General features: G+C 37.0%; 1 protein-coding gene across 5 annotated transcripts in view; it reads right to left on the bottom strand.

Moving 5' to 3' along the window:
- LOC148954581 (protein-lysine N-methyltransferase EEF2KMT) overlaps positions 1–23241 on the bottom strand; it is a 100349-nt gene that overhangs the window by 62508 nt on the left and 14600 nt on the right. For all 5 annotated transcript variants that reach the window (XR_016141534.1, XR_016141536.1, XR_016141535.1 and 2 more), the window contains exons 2-3: positions 21697–21849; positions 18107–18289 (exon numbers count right to left, since the gene is read on the bottom strand). Coding sequence is in view for 2 of the 5 variants with exons in the window: in XM_089086613.1 (XP_088942739.1) it covers positions 18107–18289; positions 21697–21849 (336 nt within the window). In the remaining 3 variants the exon portion in view is untranslated. The remainder of the gene's footprint in view (positions 1–18106; positions 18290–21696; positions 21850–23241) is intronic.

The raw sequence follows: 23241 nt of genomic DNA, 5'->3' as shown, positions 1-23241 counted from the left end.
CTCAGCGCAAGGGTTATAAATTATGTCCTGGGGGCATATAAGGTTTTATAGAAAGCGTTGTCGTAGAAACTTCAAAAAGGGCGCATTCGATTGGAAATTAAAAGTGCTAGTGCCGTATTTTTTTATATATAGTCGAAAGTGATTGGAGGACAACTAACGCTCCTCTCACGTCGATCATTTCCCCAAGCACATCCAATAAAAATTTTGATATTAACATTTTGTTCAACGTAGTTGAAAGTTCTGGAAATTAGGTTTTGGCCAGCGTTGTCGCAGAAAATTCAAAAACCACTCATTCAATTGATAAATGAGATGGCTAGTGCCCTTATTCATAGTCAAAAGCGATCGGAGGGCGAATTCCTCCCCCCCCCCTCATACCCCTCATTTCCCCAAACACTTCCAATCAACATTTTGATATAGTAATATTGTTGAACGTAGTTGAAAAGTCTGGAAATTATGTTTTTGAGTATGACAACCCCCCAACAGCCCTCATGGCTAAGGTTGTAAGTTATGCCCTGGGGGCATATAATGTCATATAGAAAGTGTTGTCGTAAAAACTTCAAAAAGGGCTTTTTCGATTGGAAATTGAGAGGGCTATTACCTTTTTAAATAGTCAAAAGTAATCAGAGGACGAATCGTTCCCTCCCCCCCCCCCCCCAACGCCCAGCATTTCCCCAAACACTTCCGATCAAAATTTTGATACGACAGGTTTGTTCAACGTAGTTGGAAGGTCTGAAAGTTATGTGCTTGAGGATGAAAACCCTCCCCCCATAGCCCTCGTGACAAGAGTCGTAAGTTATGCCCTTGGGGCATATAACGTTCTTATAGAAATTTTTGCTTTAAAAACATCAAAAAGCGTTCATCAAATTGGGAACTGTGAGAATTAGTCCCTTTTTTATTATCGAAAGTGATCAGAGGGCAAATGTCTCCCTCCACGCCTAACATTTCCCCAAACACTTCCAATCAAAATTTTGATATAGCCATTTTATTAAGCCGATCAGAAAGGTCTGAAAATTATGTCTTTGAGGATATCAAATCCCCCCAGGGCAAGGGTTATAAGTTGTGCCCTGGGGACATATAGGGTTTTATAGAAAGTGTGGTCATATAAACTTCAAAGGGGGCTCATTGAATTGGTAATCAGACGCTCTAGTGCTCTTTTTAAGAGTCAAAGTGAGCAGAGGGCAGCTACCCTTTCACCCATGGACACGTGTCATATTGTCCCGAAATGCGTCTAATAGAAATTTTGAGATAGCCATTCTATTCAACGTAGTTGAAAAGTCCGGAAATTATGTCTTTAAGGGTTACACTCCTCCCACAGCCCTCAGCGCAAGGGTTATAAATTATGTCCTGGGGGCATATAAGGTTTTATAGAAAGCGTTGTCGTAGAAACTTCAAAAAGGGCGCATTCGATTGGAAATTAAAAGTGCTAGTGCCGTATTTTTTTTTTATATAGTCGAAAGTGATTGGAAGGCAACTAACACCCCTCTCAAGCCTAACATTTCCCCAAACACATCCAACCAAAATTTTGAGATAGACATTTTTTTCAACGTAGTTGAAAGTTCTGGAAATTAGGTCTTTGCCAGCGTTGACGTAGAAACTTCAAAAACCACTCATTTAATTGGGAACTGAGAGGGCTAGTGCCCTTATTCATAGTCAAAAGCGATCGGAGGGCGAATTCCCCCCCCCCTAATAGCTATCATTTCCCCAAACACTTCCGATCAACATTTTGATATAGTAATTTTTTGTACGTAGTTAAAATGTCCGGAAATTATGTTTTTGAGTATGACAACCCCCAACAGCCCTCATGGCTAAGGTTGTAAGTTATGCCCTTGGGGCAAATGTCATATAGAATGTGTTGTCGTAAAAACTACAAAAAGGGCTCTTTCGATTGGAAATTGAGAGAGCTATTGCCTTTCTTAATAGTCGAAAGTAATCAGAGGGAGAATCGTCCCCCTCCCCCCCCCCCCCCCCCCAACGCCCAGCATTTCCCCAAACACTTCCGATCAAAATTTTGATTAGACAGGTTTGTTCAACGTAGTTGAAAGATCTGGAAATTATGTCTTTGAGGATGAAAACCCTCCCCCTGTAGCCCTCAGACAAGGGTCGTAAGTTATGCCCTTGGGGCATATAACGTTTTTATAGAAAGTTTTTTCGTAGAAACATAAAAAAGGGCTCATTCGAGAGTAAACGATAAGAACTAGTGCCTTTTTTATTAGACAATAGTGATCAGAGGGCAAACGCCTCTTACCATATCCAACATTTCCCCAGGCCCTTCATTACGACGTGGTGATTTGGCCGTTTTGTTACGTCTATTAAAAATGTCTGGTAACTAATGTCCCTAGTGATTACAAATCCCCCCAGCCCTTAGGGCGAGGGTTGTAAGTTGTGCCCTGGGGACATATAGGGTTTTTATAGAAAGTGTGGTCATATAAACTTCGAGGGGGGATCATTGGATTGGTAATCAGACGCTCTAGTGCTCTTTTTAAGAGTCAAAGTGAGCAGAGGACAGCTACACTCTCACCCATGGACACGTGTCTTATTGTCCCGAAATACATCAAATATAAATTTTGAGGTAGCTATTCTATTCAAAATAGTCTAAATATCATGTAACAAGACCTTTGGGGTTGAAACAAACCCCAAAGATTTGGGACAATGGTTGTAAGCTATGCCCAGAAAGTATTTAAGGTTTTTATGGAAGGGATGGTTGTTTAACTTCAGAAGAGGCTCAGTCTTTCTCCCTGAAAAAGACTGTCAACATAAAACGAACAGAAATTAAGTAAACAAAAAACTTTTTATACAAAATAAGTTTTTTCGAAAAAAAGGAAAGAGCTCCATTAAACCAAAAATGCACAAAAATATATCAAATAATCTACCAAGTATACAACTACCACAAATCAGTATCAATAAATAAATTAAACCGAAAACAAACTGAAATTAAAATAAGTCAAACTCAAAACGAGCAGAAATTAATCTGAGTAGGGTTCTAAACCCTATGCTTTCTCAAACCCAGAATATAATTTGTACTTTACTGAAAAAAAAACTATTTTAAATGTTTTCACTTATAACTTTAAGAAAACAAAAATTAATTAAGATCGGTTGTTCGGCCGAATTTTCAGTTATTCGGCTTTTCAACTATGCTGAACAAAATGGCTATCTCAAAAATTTTTATTGGACGATTTTGGGAATAAAAGGGGCGTGGGAGGCGGCCTAGTTACCCTCCAATCTTTTTGGTCACTTAAAAAAGGTGCTAGAACTATTAATTTCCCTCCGAAAGAGCCCTCTCCCGATATTCTAGGACTACTTGACCGATACGATCGCCCCTGAAAAAAAATAAAATAATAAACACACATCCGTGATCTTTCTTCTGACAAAAAATACAAAATTCAACGTTTTGGCAGATAGGAGCTTGAAACCTCTACAGTAAGGTTCTCTGATAAGCTGAATGTGATGGTGCGATGTCCATGAAGATTCTATGAGTTTTATGGGGTATTTCCCCTTTTTTCGAAAATCAGGCAAATTGTCTCAGGCTCGTAGCCTTTGGTGGGTAAGACTAAACTTAATGAAACTTATGTATTTTGAATCAGCATAATAAGCTGATTCTTTTTATATATCTATTGGTATCAAAATTCTGTTTTCCAGAGTTTCGGATACTATTGAGCCGGGTCGTACCTAACGATTTTAGGAAAACCTTAATTAAGCCACTTTATAAGAAAGGTGATAAAAGTGAGTGTGGTAATTATCGAGGCATTAGTCTGGTCTCTGTAGGTAGCAAATTGCTTAGTAATATGATACTTTTTAGACTGAGAGATGCCGTAGACAAAGTTTTAAGAGAAGAGCAGTGCAGTTTTAGAAAAGGTAGAGGATATGTCGACCAAATTTTCACTCTTAGGCTAATAATTGAGAAGTGCCTGAGTTTTCAAACACCTTTGGTTCTCAGTTTTGTAGATTATGAGCAAGCGTTCAGTTATGTTGACAGAAGAGCTTTAGTAAAGGTTTTATCCTTGTATGGTATACTAGACAAACACATTAAAGTGATTAGTGCTATGTACGAAAATAACTCTGCTACGGTTAAGGTAGGAAATAAGGTTAGCAGCTGGTTTTGTATTAAATCAGGAGTTAAGCAGGGTTGTGTTCTATCCCCCATTATATGGATTATTTTGATGGACTTTGTTTTAAGGAGCACAGGAAAGGCAATGGGAGACCACGGAATCAAATGGGGAGGGAAAAGTCTCCTGGACTTGGATTATGCTGATGATTTAAGCATCCTAGATGAAAGTGTTAGCAAAATGAATGAAGTTTTAGAGGTTTTGCGAGTTCAGGGTGCTATTATTGGTTTGAAAATTAATGTTAGGAAGACTAAGTCACTAAGGCTATGAATAAGTGAAGATGAAATGGTTACGTTTGGTAATGAAAAGAATGATCGGGTCGGAAGTTTAACTTACCTAGGTAGAATCATTAGCAGAGACGGTGGGACTAGTAAAAATGTTAAATGTAGAACAGCCAAGGCTCAGAGTTTTTTTTCACAGTTAAAAAAAGTTGGGAAGAACAGGAAGATAGGTCTACAAACCAAGATTAGAATATTAGAAGCTACAGTGATGACAGTGGTAAAATATGGTTCTGAAGCATGGGCGTCGCTAAAAGTGGATGAAGATTTGCTAGATATTTTTCAGAAAAATTACTTAAGGATTGTTCTGGGTACCCGGCCGATTGACCATATGTCAAAAAATCGGTTGTACAAAAAATGTGGTTCAATACCGCTTTCTAGGTCTATAATGAAAGAAAGGTTGAGGTGGTTAGGGCACGTTGTGAGAATGAATGATGATAGATTGCCAAAGTTTTTTCTTGTCGGCCAACTATCTAGGGCGAAGCGGAAGGCAGGTCGCCCCCGTCTGGGATGGGAGGAGGTCATAAAGAAAGATTTTAAGTAAATGAGAACTTCGTGGGCGGATGTAAAAAGGGAGGTTTTGAATAGATTGTGATAGAGGAGGAGCGTGCGTAGCTGTGTTGGCCTCAGGCAGCTTGGTGCTGCGATGAGTTGTTAGTAGTAATAGTAGTAGTCCTTACTTACAGTTCGTTACCACGAACTGTTTGATAACGTTTATAAAGCCACATACAATTTTGTTCCATAATTCTAACTTTGCTTACAAACATAGAAAATAGAAACGTTGACAGAAAGGCCTAGGAGCTGTTCTGGTTTGTTCCAGTAGGGGTGAGATAGCTGTGTTGGCCTCAGGCGGCTTGGTGCTGCGATGAGTTGTTAGTAGTAGTAGTAGTAGCTGGTATCTATGCTGAGGATAAGTACAAGGCAGAAGGCCGCTGCTCGTCTCAAAAATTAATACTGTCCTTAGAGCATTCATCTTTGTTGTCGGGGCACAACACCCATATTACACCCATCTTATTGACAAGACTTCCGACAAATCTAGTAGGCTAATTGGTGACACCTCAGACCGCATAAAGCATATATCTTTATGCATAAAGCATAAAGATATAAAAAAAAGGACTCAAGTGGTTTTGTCAGTCATGCCGTGTCAAGCCCAAAAGCTTGACCCCAAGGGACGAAGGCGAGCGAATCAAACCCGCTGGACTTTCCAAGGTAAACTATAAGCATACCTCAAATCCTAATCCTGATGAAAAAAACCTTGCCAACTCATGGTAAATATACAGAGAAAGACAACTCCGTAGGTGGCACCTAATTAATTTTTTTTTTGTCGGAGCGCAATCTAGAAGAATTTTTGATGCACTTGACTTGCAAATCAGCTCTTACATTTGCCGTTTCACAATCAACACTATAATCAACAGGACTCTCCCTGCTTTTCCCGCGAGCCGGTCTTCCAAGATCTCAACAATCAGTACAGATTCGTCCACAAATTCTTGAAATTCTTCTTGGCTGAAAAAAGTACTAGAGCCTCTCACTAGTATAGAAAGCCACTCCTTATCATGGGATGAAGTAGGAACGACACCCTTTTTGAACTCTACAAGAAACAGGATCAGATCCCAGAAGCATCTACACCCGTGAAACGGGATAATACAGAATCACTAGCATTAGATCTGATCGATATTCTCTCAAAAAGAGTTCAAGATCAGAATCAAATCATAAATGAGCAGAAATCGTTTATTGCTCAACTTGGCACAACCAACGCAGCATATCAAGCCATCATAACGGACACCACAAACATCCTACACAGCAACAACGATGCACGACAATGCAGTATTAGCTAAAAGCTAGGAGAGGCCACGAAATCCCCCACGTCCTCAAGTGTGGGCACAATGACTGAACCGCTCGAACTTGTATTTACTAGAAAAGTTTCGCGAATTGTTCAGTCAGTAGCTCAAACCGAGTCACGTGAAGTAGAAGCCAAAACAGATAATTCCCATGCGGTTCAAAACTCCCACTTTGACCCCTCTTTAAGGAAAAAACCAAACTGAAATACCCTAATGACAAAAGAATTGTGCTTTTATTTCAAAAAAGGTCACTGTAAATGGGGATCAAAATGCCGACTCAGTCATGAAGAAATACTGCCGCCAATCTGCCAACATCACCTAACAAGTAGAGGCTGCCTCATTGCTCCGGGAAATCGCGGAGGAATCCATCCTGAAAAGTGCAAAAAATTCACGGCAGGCGCTTGCAACAGGGTTTTATGCTGCAATTACTATCATGCAGACATCAAACCTACCCCGAATCCAAAAAATGACCATCATAAAACAATCATATCAAAAACCTGGAGACGTACCCTAGACCACCACCACCCGGAAACGAAAGAATCAACCAAATGGAGGTCGCGAGTTTTCTACAGAACTGGCTCAGACACCAACAGCAAGAACCTCTACCAGGATTTTCTCCCACAAAAAAATGGTTGGAGAAACACAAGAACCCCCCACCAACCCGATCGAAAACAAAATCACAATCGAAGACGAAGCTGCTGGATCCCATCTCGTTCAACTTACCAGCCAAGAGATCCCCCTGGTCACAGCTTCTCAAACAGTCACCAATCGACGGGGAGACCTTATCTAAAACCAACCAGCATTCTAGTACAGGAAACACTTGTCTAAAGGTGGAGACAACAGCAAAATCTAATTCAAAATGCCCCACTATCACTCCCATCTCAACAGGTACTCCCGATCTGGGACTGGAGACTCCTGATCCTTCTTCCTGCAGCCTGGAAAGCGGGAAAAAGAAAACAAGTTTTAAAATAAGACCAATCCAGTCTTACTGTTTTCCAACAATAACCCTGTCAAATGTTCGATCTCTCAATAACAAGGCAGAGGATATGGAAGTTTTCCTAAGGAAACATGACATTGACACCATGTGAAGAACAGAAACATGGATCCCGTCTCCTACCTTGGCCATGATTGATGGATATTCTTGTTACATTTCCCCACGCTGCAGTGCATTGGGAGAACCCAAGAGGCATGGTGGTGGTGTCGGTTTCTATTGCAAAATAGAAATATTGTTTCTATTGCTTCGTGGCTGTGGGCACGACCAAAAGGCCTACCTCGGCAAGTGTCGTCATTGATATTCGCCACGGTACATTTCCCACCAAGAGGACCATATCGGCGACAACTAATGGAATACCTCCAACAAAGTTGCGACTTCATCAGAACAAATATCCATATACAGGAATCTTTCTTTGTGGGGACTTCATCGACCTCAAGGCAAACTGGATCGAAAGATCTACAGCCCCGCATCAAATAATTAACATGAAAACACGGGGAGAAAACACCCTTGACTTGATCTTCACTACACTTGGTGATTTTTACTTAGATCCTTTGGCGGAAGCACCACTCTCAACCAGTGACCATGCAACAGTTATATTACGGCCAAAGTCAACAATGAAACCTACTAAACCAACCCAGTTCACCTACGGTCCACTTACAGAAGAAGGTATAATTGGCTACAGAGAATGGCTCAACTCAGTATGCTGGTTCCGCCTTTTCCAAAACAAAGACGCAAACATCATGACTGAACTCTTCTATGAACAAACAATTCGAGAGTACAAACGTTTCTTCCCTGAAAAGCGAGTTATAATTAGGGCACAGAATAAACCATGGGTTACTCAGACAATTAAAGCAGCAATGGCAGAGCGGGACAGGCCTTATGAGACAAAGCCAAACTCTGACGAATATAAACGGAAGAGAAACATAGTAGTTAGACTACTAAAGCAAGCTAAACGTCTGTATGGACACCAAATTTTTGCTAAGTTGTCGGCCAGTGACCCAGGAAAGCTCCATACAACTTTACGGAAACTAATGGGACAGTAGAAGTCTAAATACATCCTGAGGGAATAGTAAAGAGAGACAGTAACCGCAGAAGCACTTAATGCACACTGTTCAAATATTTATGGTCAATAGCCTCCACTCAACACTATGCCACAGAATGGTCCAATCAAAACCATCCCCATTATTACAGTTTCCCAGGTCCAAGAAAAACTCGAAAACCTAGACATTAGAAATGTCTCGAGCCCTGATCAAAATTCTGCATGCCTGAAACATGGTTGCTCCCCCCTACTGCCTTCAGGATCGACTGCGGCTAATAGTTAATGCCCACTCGATGGCACGTTCCGAGATCAGTTGAAAAACGCATTTATGACACCAATTTTGTGGAAAGCAATAACAAGTTCACCATCCAATATCAGGCCAATCTTAAAGACGCCCATCATTTCAAAAGTCTTCAAAGATTTTATTTTACAATGGCTACTAGCAGAAGTAGAACACAAAATCGATCCTATGCCAGTTCGGTTGTCGTCAAAGACAAAGTACACCTCAAGCTCTGGTTAGATTACTTAATGATATGCTAGAAAAAATAAAAAACACCGAGGTACTTGCTAAAAATTTTCTTTCTGAAACTTTAAAAGCTGCTGATTGGATTGATCATGCTGATGTAATCAACAAAGCCTTTGCCCTGAACGTCTTGCTGTTTCTCTTCAAATTTTTTCAAATTTTCAAATTCAAATTAATTTATTTAACATAAAAAATACAAACAAATTTACAGCAGCCATCTACAAAAACCCGAAGGTTTGTTTACGATGGCTGCAAATCCATTATTATAAAGCTCTACATTCACATAACAACTATGTCTTTGCGGGGAAAAATCAGCATTTGAATTAAATCAACATAAAGAACATCTCCTACTTTAAAAGGATTACACTCTATAAATCGCAAGTGAGAGATATCACCCATCATCCTTAAAACATCCACTAAAAAAAAAAAAAAAAAAAAAAAAAGAAAAAAAAAAAAAAAAAAGAGAGATACTTCTAACTAAATCAACTATGACAAAATCAAACGAAACTTGCAATGTACCATTGCAAGTTTCCTTTCTGTTCGCCAAAAGTGTGTACGATTCCACAACGAGGACGGATCTAACTACCAAGACATCACGTATGGAGCGGCCCAAAGGACTCAAGTTAGTTCCCATCCTATTTTTTATAGCCATCAACCAACTGATGAGGCAACATAAACAGAGGTGTAAATTTGCAGATGATCTTTCGTTAAGCCTGCTGCACTTCCTGTCACAAACACCCAATCAGCTCATACCCCTTGTTGCAGAGCTTCAACATGAAGCTGATAAAATGAAGCTCCAGATAAGCTTCAAGAAAATCTGTGCACTACATCTCAAATTCCTGAAGAAGAAGAAGAGCATAAATAAATCTGCACCTCTCCAAACAAAAAAAAATCAGTAAAAATACTTGGTATCACATTAAGTGATGATCTCTCGTTTGGAGATCACATCAGCCAGATCACAGCAAAGGCAGCTGGTTTTCTAAAATCCTTTTCAAATCTAGGAAGGTTTGGAATGACAGATCAACTCCTTCTTTCATGCTATAAAACCTATGTAATGCCCGTATTGATGTACGGCTGTCCTGTCTGACAACCTTCGCTTACAGAGAAGCACAGAAACAAATTGGAAACAATTCAGAAGACAGCCTGCAAAATAATTCTTGGGCCGAATTATAAAAACTATGAACAAAGCCAGGGCCAACTCAAGCTCCCAACCCTGGAGGAAAGGAGGCATGAAATGCTGATGAAGTTTGGAGCTGACATTCTGAAGTCTTCAACACACCAAGGTATACTTCCTCCATTTACTTAAGAGATCCATGCACACAAAACAAGGTTGGCAACTCTGAAAGAGGGAAAGAAACTGTTGGAGTGCCCGCCTACATACTCGACAACAAGATATCTAAAATCGTTTGTGCCCTACTACTTCAGATGTTATAACAAGAGTGTCCTGAAGTAGAAGTGATGGTTCATCATTTGTGTTTTTCTTGGTGCTGTGTATTTTTGTGCTTAAATACCCATTTTATTGCAGTGTGATAAAGGGAACGAATAAAGATTATATTATATATATATATATATCTCAAAATGCATTTTCATACATAAAATATATATTTCAGAATATATATATTCGTATATATAAATATTTATTCTGATGTTTTGGCAACGAGAGAACATGCCCTTCAGCCTCACTGAGACCACAAACCCTAAAGGATCTGGAGACAGCTAAAAATATATGCAGCATCACCTGTCCTGGTTAAATGATGAGATAGAACAAAAAAACCTCAGCGCCCAGATTAGTGTTTGGATTAAAAGAGTTCCTCTGTGAGTCATAGTTCCTCTGCTTGTGTAGTGAGAAATTTCCAGAAACTGTCCTTAAAGGTCCAAACTTAGTCTCACTGAAGAAAATCAGAAGGGTTTTCATCAATGGTAGACCAAGACTTGTTATAATAGAGTTAGTAACTTCCATATACGTCAGCTACTGTTACACCGAAAGAAATACTCAAAAGGATCTGGTACACGTATATCTCAAACCTTAACAAAACCCTGGTAGGAACTGCTGTCCTATGCTAAATCAAAGCTAGGACTGGGAAATGGATGGTCCCAAAATTAGAATATTGTACATAAGTTACCAACTGGCCCTACAACAAGTTTTGCTGACCCCAGTAGTTTTGATACCCTACGTTCCTCTGCCTAATTATGTATACGTTTGTTCAGTTTATAAACCCCCTAATCAAGTTATGGCCAATATTATTTAGTTTAAGATGATCAAGAATTTTTCTTTCCTGGAAAAATATTTTCTTGTTAATTATGCCGTTAATCCTAGCAGTGCTAATAATGTACAGATTCAGTGCGCAGATTTCTCTCCTGTTAAACTCACTATCTAATTGTATTGTAATTACTTCAAATCTTCCGATTTTTACAAGTATTTTTAATGTTTTCTAATTAAACATGTGCAGCATTAAAGACAGACGGGAGCCCTTGAAGTCTTATGCGATGCGCTATACATGGATGCACCGGAAATGAATTACTGTCTGCATATGAACGGGAAGAGTACACAGCAAACCAGATACCCTTGTGGCATTTCATCTTACACCAGACCTGCACTGGGAGTTACAAAGCAGACTCGACCTTGAGCATAGTCCAAGCCAGTAGTAGACACTAGTCCTGTATATTCGTTGATAATAGACGAGAAGGACACGACTTGAAAGTATGATATAGTTTGCCTTTTCTATTAACTACCCCTAATTCTACACCCTCCCAGGAAGTTTCCATTTCCTTTAAATCTTTCTTTATGACATCCTCCCACCCCAACGCGGACGACCTGCTTTCCGTTTAGCCCTAGACGGTGGGCCGAAAAGGACAATCTTCGGTAATCTGTCATCCTTCATCCAGAACATGGCCAAACCATTTCAAACTTTCTCTCATTATAGCCCTAGAAAGCGGGATTGAACCACACTTTTAGCACAGCCTACTGTTTGAAATACGGTTGTCAGCCGGGTACCCAGAACAATCCGTTGGCAATTTCTCTGGAAAGCATCTAGAAACTCTTCATCCGCTTTTCGGAGCACCCACACTTCAGAGCCCTATTTGACCACTGTCATCACTGTAGCTTCTAATATTCTAATCTTGGTTTGCAGACTTATCCTCCTGTTCTTCCAGACTTTTTTTTAACTGTGAAAAAACACCCTGAGCCTTGGCTGTTCTACTTTTAACGTCTTCACTGCTCCCGCCGTCTTTACTAATAATACTACCAAGATAAGTGAAGCTGTCCACCTGATCAATCTTTTCGATGCCCAACGTCACCTTTTCATCTTCACTTATTCCTAGCCTTAGTGACTTAGTCTTCTTAACATTTATTTTCAAACCTATTTTTTCAGCCTGGACTTACAAAACCTCTAAAGTATTTTAGAAGTTTACAAAGCTCTAATGTATTTGTCTGGTATACCATACAAGGATAAGACCTTTGCTAAAGCTCTTCTATCATCAGAATCGAAGGCTTGCTCATAATCTATAAAATTGAGGACCAAAGGTGTTTGATAACTCAGACACTTATGAATTATTAACCTAAGAGTGAAAATTTGGTCGACACATCCTTTTCTAAAACCGGAATGTTCTTATCTTAAAACTTTGTCTACAGCATCTCTCAGTCTAAAAAGTAACATATTACGAAGTAATTTGCTACCTACAGAGACCAGACTAATACCTCGATAATTACCACACTCACTATTATCACTTTTCGTATTCAATGGTTTAATTAAGGTTTTTCTAAAATCGTTAGGTAATTCCCCTTTTTCAGAAATCATATTCACAATCTTCAGTAACTTATTTCTAACCTCAGAGCCACCATATTTAAGAAACTCATTCACCACACTATCAGCACCTGGAGACTTATTATTTTTTAATCCTTTTAGTGCTGTCGCTAACTCTTCCTCGCAAAACAAATCTTCCTTCACATCCAAGGAATCACAAACTTCCTGCAATTCTATCTCGGTTAAGCATATTCTCAAAATGTTCTGCCGCTCTCTCTTTAACTCTTTTCCGATCACTAATTGTGGCCCCATTCCTAGCTTTAACTGAGAGTCCAAATTGACTACTACTTCTGAATTTACAAACACAAAAGTACAATATTGTTCTATTTCGCCTTTTAGCAGCGTCTTTCAGATCCTCGATAGTTCTATCCATGGCCTCCACTTCACACCTATTTAGTTAACATTCTAATGCTTTCTCCGTTTTATTTAAGTTCCTTTTGTTTTCGTATGATCTATCACTCAGATAATTCTTGTACAAGCCCCTTCTCCTCTCTATTAAACACAAAGCTTTTTTCATTTATATTCTTAGCTGCGTTCCAAATTTTCTTCCCTAAGACACCATCAGCAACTTCACAAATTGTTTTCCTAAAGTTATTCCATCCACTTTCCACATTGTCAAATTTTAAACTCTCCACTTTATTATTCAACTATTCCTGGAAAGTTTCTCTCAAATTTTCATCCTGGAGTCTACCAACATCATAACATCCCGGGAGGTACTTACCCTTCCGAAATCTCAGCTTTAAATTAACCATAGACACTACAAGTTGGTGATCTTTACTTTTAGCATCAATAACAGCACTCCTGTATACCCTAGTATCTTGTATTGATCCTGCTAGTCTTCGGTTCACAATAACATAATCAATAAGTTTTGCTGTCTTACCATCATATGAATACCATGTTAACTTATGGACCATTTTATGACCAAACACCGTATTAGTTATAACTAGATTGTTATGCCTACAAAATTGCAACAGTCTGTAGCCATTACTGTTTTCTTTTTCTACGTCAAATTTACCTAGGCTAGGATACCATCTATCCCTATTTCTACCGACCTGTGCGCTAAAATCTCCTAACAAAAACACCACCCTTCTACCTGGAACCCTGTCTATTTAAAATGAGCGATTAATATTCTATTATTAATACCTTCCCAGCCTAAACAAGACTTAACAACTTCCTTATTCATCATGAGACCTACTCCCTGTCTATATATCCCATCCTTCCTGCCTGACTAAACAAAGTCTATATCAAGTAATTTCATGCTTCCTACTCCTGGGATATGAGTTTCTGAAATTCCTAATAAGTCCAGTTCGAATCATCTCAATTCGTCAAGCAAAATGTTGATATGATAGTTATTTTGTAATGTTGTAACATTCCAAGTTCCAATTTTCATGTTCTTTAAATCATTGAAATTATTTTGGCCTCAGGAAAAGCAATGGTCGCAGATACCAGAACAGGACGTACACCAAGACATCTTCTCAAGTCTACACCGAGGCACTTAAGCCGGCTTAGAACTGGATAGCGAGAAATCCCCGGGACCTCCAGAATGAATGGAGGCTTTATGCAATCCTGGGCCAATCTTGGTCACAGCATGGTTTTCAGCACTTGGTGATGCTCTTCTATCAACAAGAGTCAAAATCCCACACAGACAGTCTCAAGCCTATTACCTCCGACTCATTATATGATCATGCCTACAAATATTATGCTACTACGGGGAGGCAACTCATAGTAGATAAATTAGCTAGAAAGAGGTTTTTCAGCCCGAAAACACCCACTGAAACCGACCAAGCCCAGAAGAATTATCGATTAATCAGAATCCTGTGTGAATGATGTGTCGTTTACTAGACTATAATTTCTTCGAGGAGAACCACTCCTCAAGTGGGAATAGAGTTGTCCGCAAGGTTCCGAGTCTTGTAGGTACCCCAAAAAGGTCGAGGCAGCCCTTTGCAGAGGCCGTTCTCCATAGATCTGGATCTTACGCACTGCCGCAATTGTCCTCCTATAGAGGATCCTCCCACGAGTGTTCTGCATCACCATGCAATTTAACCCATTACTGGGAGAAGGTTTATATAACTCACGGGACGTAAGCACACGCCGGTGGACTTCAACGTTAACTGCAAAATCTAAGAGGAGCCTAATACGAAAACGGGCACTCCCAGCCCTGTAGAACGTCTGCATCGGAAGTTGCATCTATCCTGCTCAGCCTGTTGAAGTCAAGTTGTCAATAAATTAGTTATATAAAAGCAATATGAAATATTTTGACTAGTTTTTTAGGTCAGCAAAGAAGAAGTATTTTGACAAAAAAAAAATCCAGGATTGTAAGAGAAATTTACGTTAGGCATAGGCAGTCATTGACGAAGCTCTTTCTTGCAGAAAACGTTGCTTTCCCTACATTATGCTTTTGTATTTCCATATCTATCATGTTATTGCTCGGTGTATGGGAACACTGACTCTCTCTTGCGCTCTTTCTTCAAAAATCATGTAAAATTTTCTCACTTAGTCTTTTCTGATTTATTTGTAAAAAAAAATCCCGAAAAAGAAATTTCCCAAAGAAAAGTAAATAACCATATTAAAACTTAAGATGAGCAGAAATCAAGCCCTATAATAATCCAAACTGAAAATAACCAGAAATAATTATCAAAGAATAATAAAACCCAAAACAAAAAGAAATTAAAATAAATAATCACATCAAACAAAAAGACAGAGACAACATAAAAAACTTCTTTTGGGAAAGTTTTTAAAAAATTAATTTCTGCTCGATAAGATTGTGAGGTTTAATTATTGGTTAATGTTATGAATATTTCTGGTCTTTTATTGTTTTTTTTCTATTTTTTATTTGTTTCTTATACATTTTTTCCTACCAGTGTATTTTACTGTACTATAGGGTATATTTCCTATTTTTCCCTTTATTCTAGTGCATATTATCTGTTTTTCTTTTGTTTATTGTATATGTCATGCTTTTTAACTTCATTTGTGAGGCACCTAGCAAACTAAGCTTCTTGGCCCAAACAGCCGTTAGCACTGCTTGTTAATTTTTTTTGTCCAGGATCAATAAAATAATTGATCATAGCATGCTATCAATTATTATTACTAAGCTTTCAGGTTTATAAATAAAAAACAAAGAATAATTTTCTTTTTCTAAATGAAAAAATGCCGTCCAATTATATACTAATTTTTGTTCAATGTTTTTGTACACTTTGTTACTTAAATAAGAGCATAACCTTAGTCCCATGCTCAAATCTATCCCTTCCATAGTAGGCTACATTAGTTTTCAGAAACGTCTTCTAATACCTCAGAGACTAATAGCCGCTGTTTCCGCAGGAATTGTACTTAACCATTCTAAGAGCCAGCCAATTCAGCGATTATTTTAGATGGAATGCTGATGAAACTTTCAAAGAAAAAGAAAATATAAAAAGAAAAATTTATAAAAAGAAAAAAAAACAATTTTCTATATAAAGAAAAAGAAACAAGAAAAAATATAAAAAGAAAAAAAAAACAATTTTCTAATTTTCAATTTTCTTTTTCTATAAAAATAAAAATAAAAATAAAAAGAAAAGATAGAAGACAATTTAAGATTGAGTTTTCCTTTTTCTGTTTATAATCAGAAAGAAAAAAAAACAATTAGATAATATCAACACCTCCATGTATAGAGATCGTAAGTTACTATGACTTTGGTGCAAAACAGTACGGTAGTCTGAAACAGTAATACTGGCGAATTTCCTTCTGCATACCTCCAGTTTAAAGCTCTTACTTATGGCCACCTTTTCATAAATCTCCAGAGGCATTAATTCATTTTAAAACAGATCTCAACCCGAACCTGTGACTTTCAGCTTTTCCCTTAGACTCTTACAGGCTATTTATAAAACTATTGCTCCTAGTTAGAATTTCAGAGGATTTAATTATTATGATTCTTGAAAAACATGTTTACTTAACCTACTCTATGGAATTCTCGATAATTTTTAAAAGCTATTTCTCAGTTCTCTGACGAAACAAATTTATTCAAAAAAAAAGAAAACGAAAAAAAAAAACAGGGATAAAAATGTTTTTCAGACTGACAACACTTTCTAATCCGTAATGCAGGGTGTCCAAAAATTTATCATGCGACTGGAAATTTACTTATATCCAATATGTCAAACAATTAAGCCAATGTTGTAACACAAGGACGCTCCACTAATAACAACATTTCTGTAAGATACATGCAAGTGCAGGGTTTACATAGTAATTTTCCAAGGATACGGAGAGTCCTATTTCTCTCGGTATTTGAGCGCAGTCAAAATTAGTGTCAAATCTTGGAGCTAACGTCTGGCAACTGCGAAATCAAACACGCATCTGCAGCTTAAAAAACGGGTACTCTATCTCCCATCCGAAAGTACCCTCCTCACGTAAAATTAGAAAACAATGACCGAAATGATTTAAGTTTGATCCCCCCATTCCTCTAGTAAAAACACCCCCCAACCCAAAGGGTTAGTCCTGGACGCACAAAACATTTTCAAGAACTTCGTTTTGAATGAACATGCATAAATAAAGTTTATCTGTAGGGTTGGTATAAGTATACCAACTTAGTACTGGAATACGACACTCGATGGCAAATAATGCCTTTTATTTATTAGAATTTTGATTACAATTTTGTCTTTTTGTTGCATAGAATTTTATTCTGATAGATCACTTTAGAATTAAAACATTATTTTTAAGAAATATACAAATGAAAAAAATACACCCTATAGCTGAATAAGGAAATGCTTTAACCGTCAAAAGAAGCTGAAAAACAAGCAAAATATAGGGCATTCAAAGTCCATCTTGGAAGATATTATTTCTCCAAAAGTTCACACAACAATGTAGGAAGTAAATCTCACATAACTTTAAAAGGGATACAAAACTTTTTTCAAGGAAATGAGAGTCAGGTGCTTAAAGGAGCATATTTTCACGTTCAAGTTCTAACATTAGCTTTGTAGGGATTGACGAAGGAATGTGTACGTTATTCTTAGAAGCAATAAAAATATGGAATTTCCATACTTGTACATTTTATTTACATTACCGTACTTATTTATTTGCATTTCATCATACGCTAGGCTATTATAAACAGCCCCTTCAATTTATAAATCATTATCTTCTCAGCCACAGCCACATCCAAGCCACAGAATAAAAGGAGCAAATACTACTACCACTACTACGAGCTCATCGCACCGCCAAGCCGCCTCAGTCTACCACTACTACATAAGCTCCTCTTCCACTCCAATCTGTCCAAAGCTCTGCTCTTTCCCCTTCCATGAACTTTCAATTTCCCTTACAGCGTTTTTTATTGCCCCTTCCCACTGCATTGGGGACTCATCTGCTTTTTGTTTGGCCCAAATGGTTGGCCAAAGAGCACACTTTTGGAAAGCAATCATACTTCATCGACAAAACGTGGTTTAGCCACCTTTCTTTCGTCATTTCCCTAATCAGTCAATAGCAAATAACAGAGACGACCTTCAAATAAGGAATTAACTTTCTTTCAAATAGCAAATGAATCAACTATATTTAAACAAACTTACTGGCCAAGTTCGAAGTCCTGTACTACCATGACTAATAATGCTCGTGCTTTCCAACAGCGTCACGGTTATAACATCACTGAACATATAAGTTCTATAGCAGTAGTCTTGAACATCAGGCTGAGATACGTAGTATCCGTATAGTTCGAACAGTTCATCACTGGCTTCCCAATTCCTTGCTTCAATCTTGAAAATAAGATTAGTAATTCTTCCTAAGCTTGTTGGGAAGTCTTGACCCAATTCTAGGTTCTTTTTTAAGTATATTCAAATTGAGCACTAAGGAGAAAATGTAGAATATGTCAGGTACTTAAATAAAAGAAGAATATGAGGTTTTATCCATTCTCCAGAGAAATCACTACTTAACGATTTCTCTGAAATTCTTAAAGTGCTTTAATAAAATAAGAATATAAGGTTTTAGCCATCCATCAGAGAAACTGTTTCTTAACGATTTATACGAAATACTTAAGGTACCTGTACTTAAATAAAAGAAGAATATGAGGTTTTAGCCATTCTCCAGAGAAACCGCTACTTAACGACTTCTCTGAAATTCTTGAGGTACTTTAATAAAATAAGAATATGATGTTTTAGTCATCCTTCAGAGAAACCATTTCTTAATGATTTCTACGAAATACTTAAGGTACCTGTACTTAAATAAAAGAAGAACATGAGGTTTTAGTAACCTTTCAGAAAAATGTTACTTAATGATTTCTCTGAACTACTTAAGGTACTTAAATAATATAAGAATATGAGGTTTTAGTCATCCTTCAGAGAAATCGTTCCTTAATGATTTCCCTCAAATACTTTCAGGAATTTCAGGTCGGAACCAAACAGAGAACTGTATAAAACCATTGTGAAAGTGCCATTCTCTTAGGATAATGACAAGATGCTGTACGCTACGTACAGCACGTACTAAGTCGACTTAGTACGTGCAAGATGAAAGAGTTTTTCCTAACCAGCTTGGAAAACCCCTCAAAAAGCACAAATACCATGACTCACTGGTGGATCCAGGGGTGCCCCCCAAGATTTTTCTGGTGCCCTCTTTCTCTGTGTTTTTTTTCACTAGTTTTAGAAGAAATTTGTCAATTTAGTCAGTTATTGGCACCTTAGTCATATTGCCCCCCCCCCCAAGATTTTGCTCATTGGCACCCTTGTCACATTGGGCCTTCCCCAAGATTTTGCTCTAGATCCACCCCTCATGATTGTAGCATATATTTAACTACATAATTCCACAAGGAATTCCCAGTAAAAATTAACCAAATTAACAATGGAAGAAAAAAAAAATCCTGATATAATGCAAAGATCAACTTTCCTAAATTTCAGCATTAACTTCAATAAAAATAACCGGTCAAAGAGTCAATTTGTATTAATTTTTAGATTCAGAGAGTGTATTTCTAGCCCAAAGAGCAATCTGATATATAGCCGGCTTTAAACTCTTGGAATATTTGAAAATGCATAAAAGAAGTCTTATATTTCGATGGTTATGCTGTCTGTTGTCTTCGAAAAAAAAAATGTATATATAAAAGTATTTCAGCATATTTTAGCCACTTGAAGCAAAGTGACATAATTCAAATGCAAACAAGAAAAAACAAATATAATTATTTAGCTTATACTTTACTAAAACAAACCCCAACATGGTAAACAATAAGACACAGATGAAAGAAAAAAACACATATAGTAGAAATCAGAAGCTTAATAATGAGTTTGAAGTTGTAGATTCATCACGAAAACCCTAAAATTAATGAATACAATCACAGTATAATCTACACTCTTCAAGACAACCAAGACTTTTCATGTGCGCGCATAGAACATCCTATATAACAGTTCACTGTGACTGATAACTCCAGCTCTGTCCAATTGTGTGGCGTCATACACTGGAGACCTGAAGCTGGAAGCTAAGGATGGCTGGTAGTAATTGTGTATGTTGGGTTTTGTAAAGGGTGATGTCTGCCCATACAAGTTTAATAAACTTCGGGTTTTGTTGTTAACGTGTTTTATTCTTTTTTAATAAAACCTTTTCTCTCTCTATTCCTGGCCAAGCAAGTCTTTATTTGAATCATTATACAGTAGGTTCCGTTAAAATTGCGACGGATTTTATACATAATTCTGCGAGTGAAACATAGTGAAACAGTTCCTATGTACAGGAATATTCAACCTTTATCAAACTCAACCCAAAAATACAGGAAACACAGATAAATATATGAATAAATATTACTAAAATCATGAAATCGCGCGATTTTATTAGAAAAGAATTTTAAAAAAGAGAGATCCCCAGCAAACATACAAATGCCTGAATGAGGACAAAAACTTGTATAATTACCATCCAATCTCCTTGATTTATACATGATTAATAAGTTGAAACGTTGAAAAAACAAAAATTGGAGTAATATCCCATACAAGACAATCTACATTTAAAAATGCCAACAATTTATAAACAAAACATAAAATTAAACAAAATGTAACAAGTCTAAATGGCCACAAACTTAAAACAAAATTAAAGAAAATGGTCAAGTTATACCCAATATGGCTCATCAGAAAGATACCATGAGCCAAAATGGATTTAGTGCTTGGAATCTTAAATGCAAATATCCCTTTACCAAATACAAGAAAATATTACTCGACTTTTACTAGCCACTTAACATTTCCATTTTCTAGTTTATATTTTGACAGGGTACTAGAATTCTCTTTAGGAATATAAGGTAATAAAGAAGCACTTAACTCTAACCCTAGGCTACTTCAATCTCTTAAATAGAAACAAAATTCAGACAATTAGATACTATTTGTCTCCAAGCTTTATTAAAGTCGAATTAATTTGAAATCTACGGGATCTAATTTCGACTTCTCCCAATCCTTAATTCAGTAACTACGATAACCAAATCCGAAGGATAGAAATTGAATTGACTTAGTCAAATTAAAACAACAGTGAGGCTTCTGGCATAGACTAATATGTTTTTGTGTCTTTTCTTGATGTTCTTTATTTTGCTTTTACCTGCTTTTTAATCATTCTTACAGATAGTCATGATTGACATAGGCTACTTATGCTAGCTTAAAGCATTGCTAGTCTCGTGCTTAAGCTTATTCTGAAAACAAGCCATACTTTGAAGTACTTTTTCTTTATTTAAAAATATGAAAACGAAAGAAGCAACCTCATACGTTAAGGAAGTAATTTTTTATTCCATAGTAAATTCTAGTTTAATCTCTTTATTCATGGCAGTTGCTGTTCATTTTCGGTTTAAATTTACATATAAGTTAAGTTTTGTTTGTTTTAATTTTGATATCAATCGCTATATTAATTTTCCATGCATAGTTAATATAATTAATTAGAATACCTTAGCCACCCCCCCCCCCCCAAAGTATCATAAAGAGTTTACGAGAAAGATGTACGCAGGCGAGTCTTAAGAGGATGATATCAGATGACTATTTTTGGGGAATTAAATGAGAAAAAAGAATATTTTTTAGTCCAAATTTCTCCATTTTTCCTGGACGAGAAGTACTTCACAGTGATCTTGTGGGTTAACAACTCTTCCCCCTCTGTGGAAAGCACATACCAACCTAACTACTTAAATGATGGAAAGAAAAGAAAAATAATTTATTACCTCCTTAATTATTGACTTTAAAAAGATTCTAATGTATTCATTTGCTGGTGAATAGCAGCTGTGTAACGGATGTTTGATAGTCAGTTCAAATACTTTCTTCTGAAACTTCAGACATGATTCGCAAGAAAGTCTGTCAAAATCGACCCTTGATTCCTAAATTAAAAGAAATGCAGAAATAAACATAAAACTTGTGAGGCGTTTTAACAGGAAAACAAAAAAAATATGCTCAATGGAAATAATGGCAACTCTCCGTCGCTGAACTAGCTATGGATTGTATACCACAGTATAGCCTCGCTACTTAAAACTATCTTTAAAATATAAAATAGAGAGTCAATAAACGTTCAAATGGGGATAAATCCATTCATTTAGACAGTAAAAACAAAACAGGTACAAAAGTCTAGATATTTCGATCACATATACAGCGATCGTCATCAGTAGAAATGCCGAAGTTTTAAAATTAAAACTAACCTATTTATACAAAACAAAATGATTAACTTCCGGTTCATTCACTACATTTTTTTTTATGAGAAAGTTCAATAAACAGGGTTCATTCAAAGTCTTCAGATGTAAAGTATCTTCTTTAATCTTGCCTAAATGTAAAATAAATTTCCAATGAAGGCGGCAAAGTCTACTATTTTCTAATTGCAAAAGAAATATTGAATTTATAGCTGTGTTCTTGATTGATCTCGTCTTCCCATATATAAGACGCATTTTCGACGTAATACCTAAAAGGATACCTAATAGAGAGTTCTTTTTCAACGTTTGATTCCAAGAACCCTCTTTAAGAATCTTTGCTTAAAAACGCACATTTTCGACCTTCCTTACCTCATAAAATTCCTCTGTTATAAAAACCGCCATAAAAATACTCTGATACCTTTCCCCTAGTATTGGACCTATGACCTTGATAATCAAGGGCGAAGCTACAGTATTTTTTATTGGGGGCAAGAGGGGGTGCTATTGAAGTAGGTGTTATTCAAGCCGTAGTGAAGAAAAGTAACTATCTAACAAACATGCAACTTAAAACATTGTGAATTTAAAAACATTATGCAATACATTATAGACAATAAACGCATATTAAACAATCGTAAATATAAGTACTGGTGCTTGACTTTTACTAAAATTGCCAGCAATGAGCTGCTGCAGACGACACTAGTATAGCATAAACAAGATTTCGGATGGGCGAAGGTGAATGTCGTACACACTCGGCTTTTATCAGCCAGATTCACCACAAATGCTGCACTACATATCCCCCTCTACTCCCCCCAGCCCCAACGCCCAGCACAGGAAACTCAATCTCATAATTGAACCAAGCTCTATTCTAATAGCCCCGGGTATCGCGCTATTTATTTGCTAGTAATTTTAAACGGATTTTGACCCTGTAAGATTTAATTTATTGTACAAACTTTTAATATACGTGATTTATTGAAATATTATTTATAATTTTTTATTAAATTGATTTGTTTGTGGATTAGCCTATTTATATTTTAAAATAACATTTATATCAGCGGGCCACATAAAGCAAAAAAAAAAAACAAATCATAGGCA

Source organism: Artemia sp. Qi Xiang Cuo, chromosome 3, assembly GCF_049724085.1.
Source record: "Artemia sp. Qi Xiang Cuo chromosome 3, ASM4972408v1, whole genome shotgun sequence".
In the NCBI taxonomy this organism is placed as follows: Eukaryota; Metazoa; Arthropoda; class Branchiopoda; order Anostraca; family Artemiidae; genus Artemia; species Artemia sp. Qi Xiang Cuo.
The sequence above is the reverse complement of the archived record's forward strand: the minus strand, read 5'-3'. Positions and strand labels throughout refer to the sequence as shown.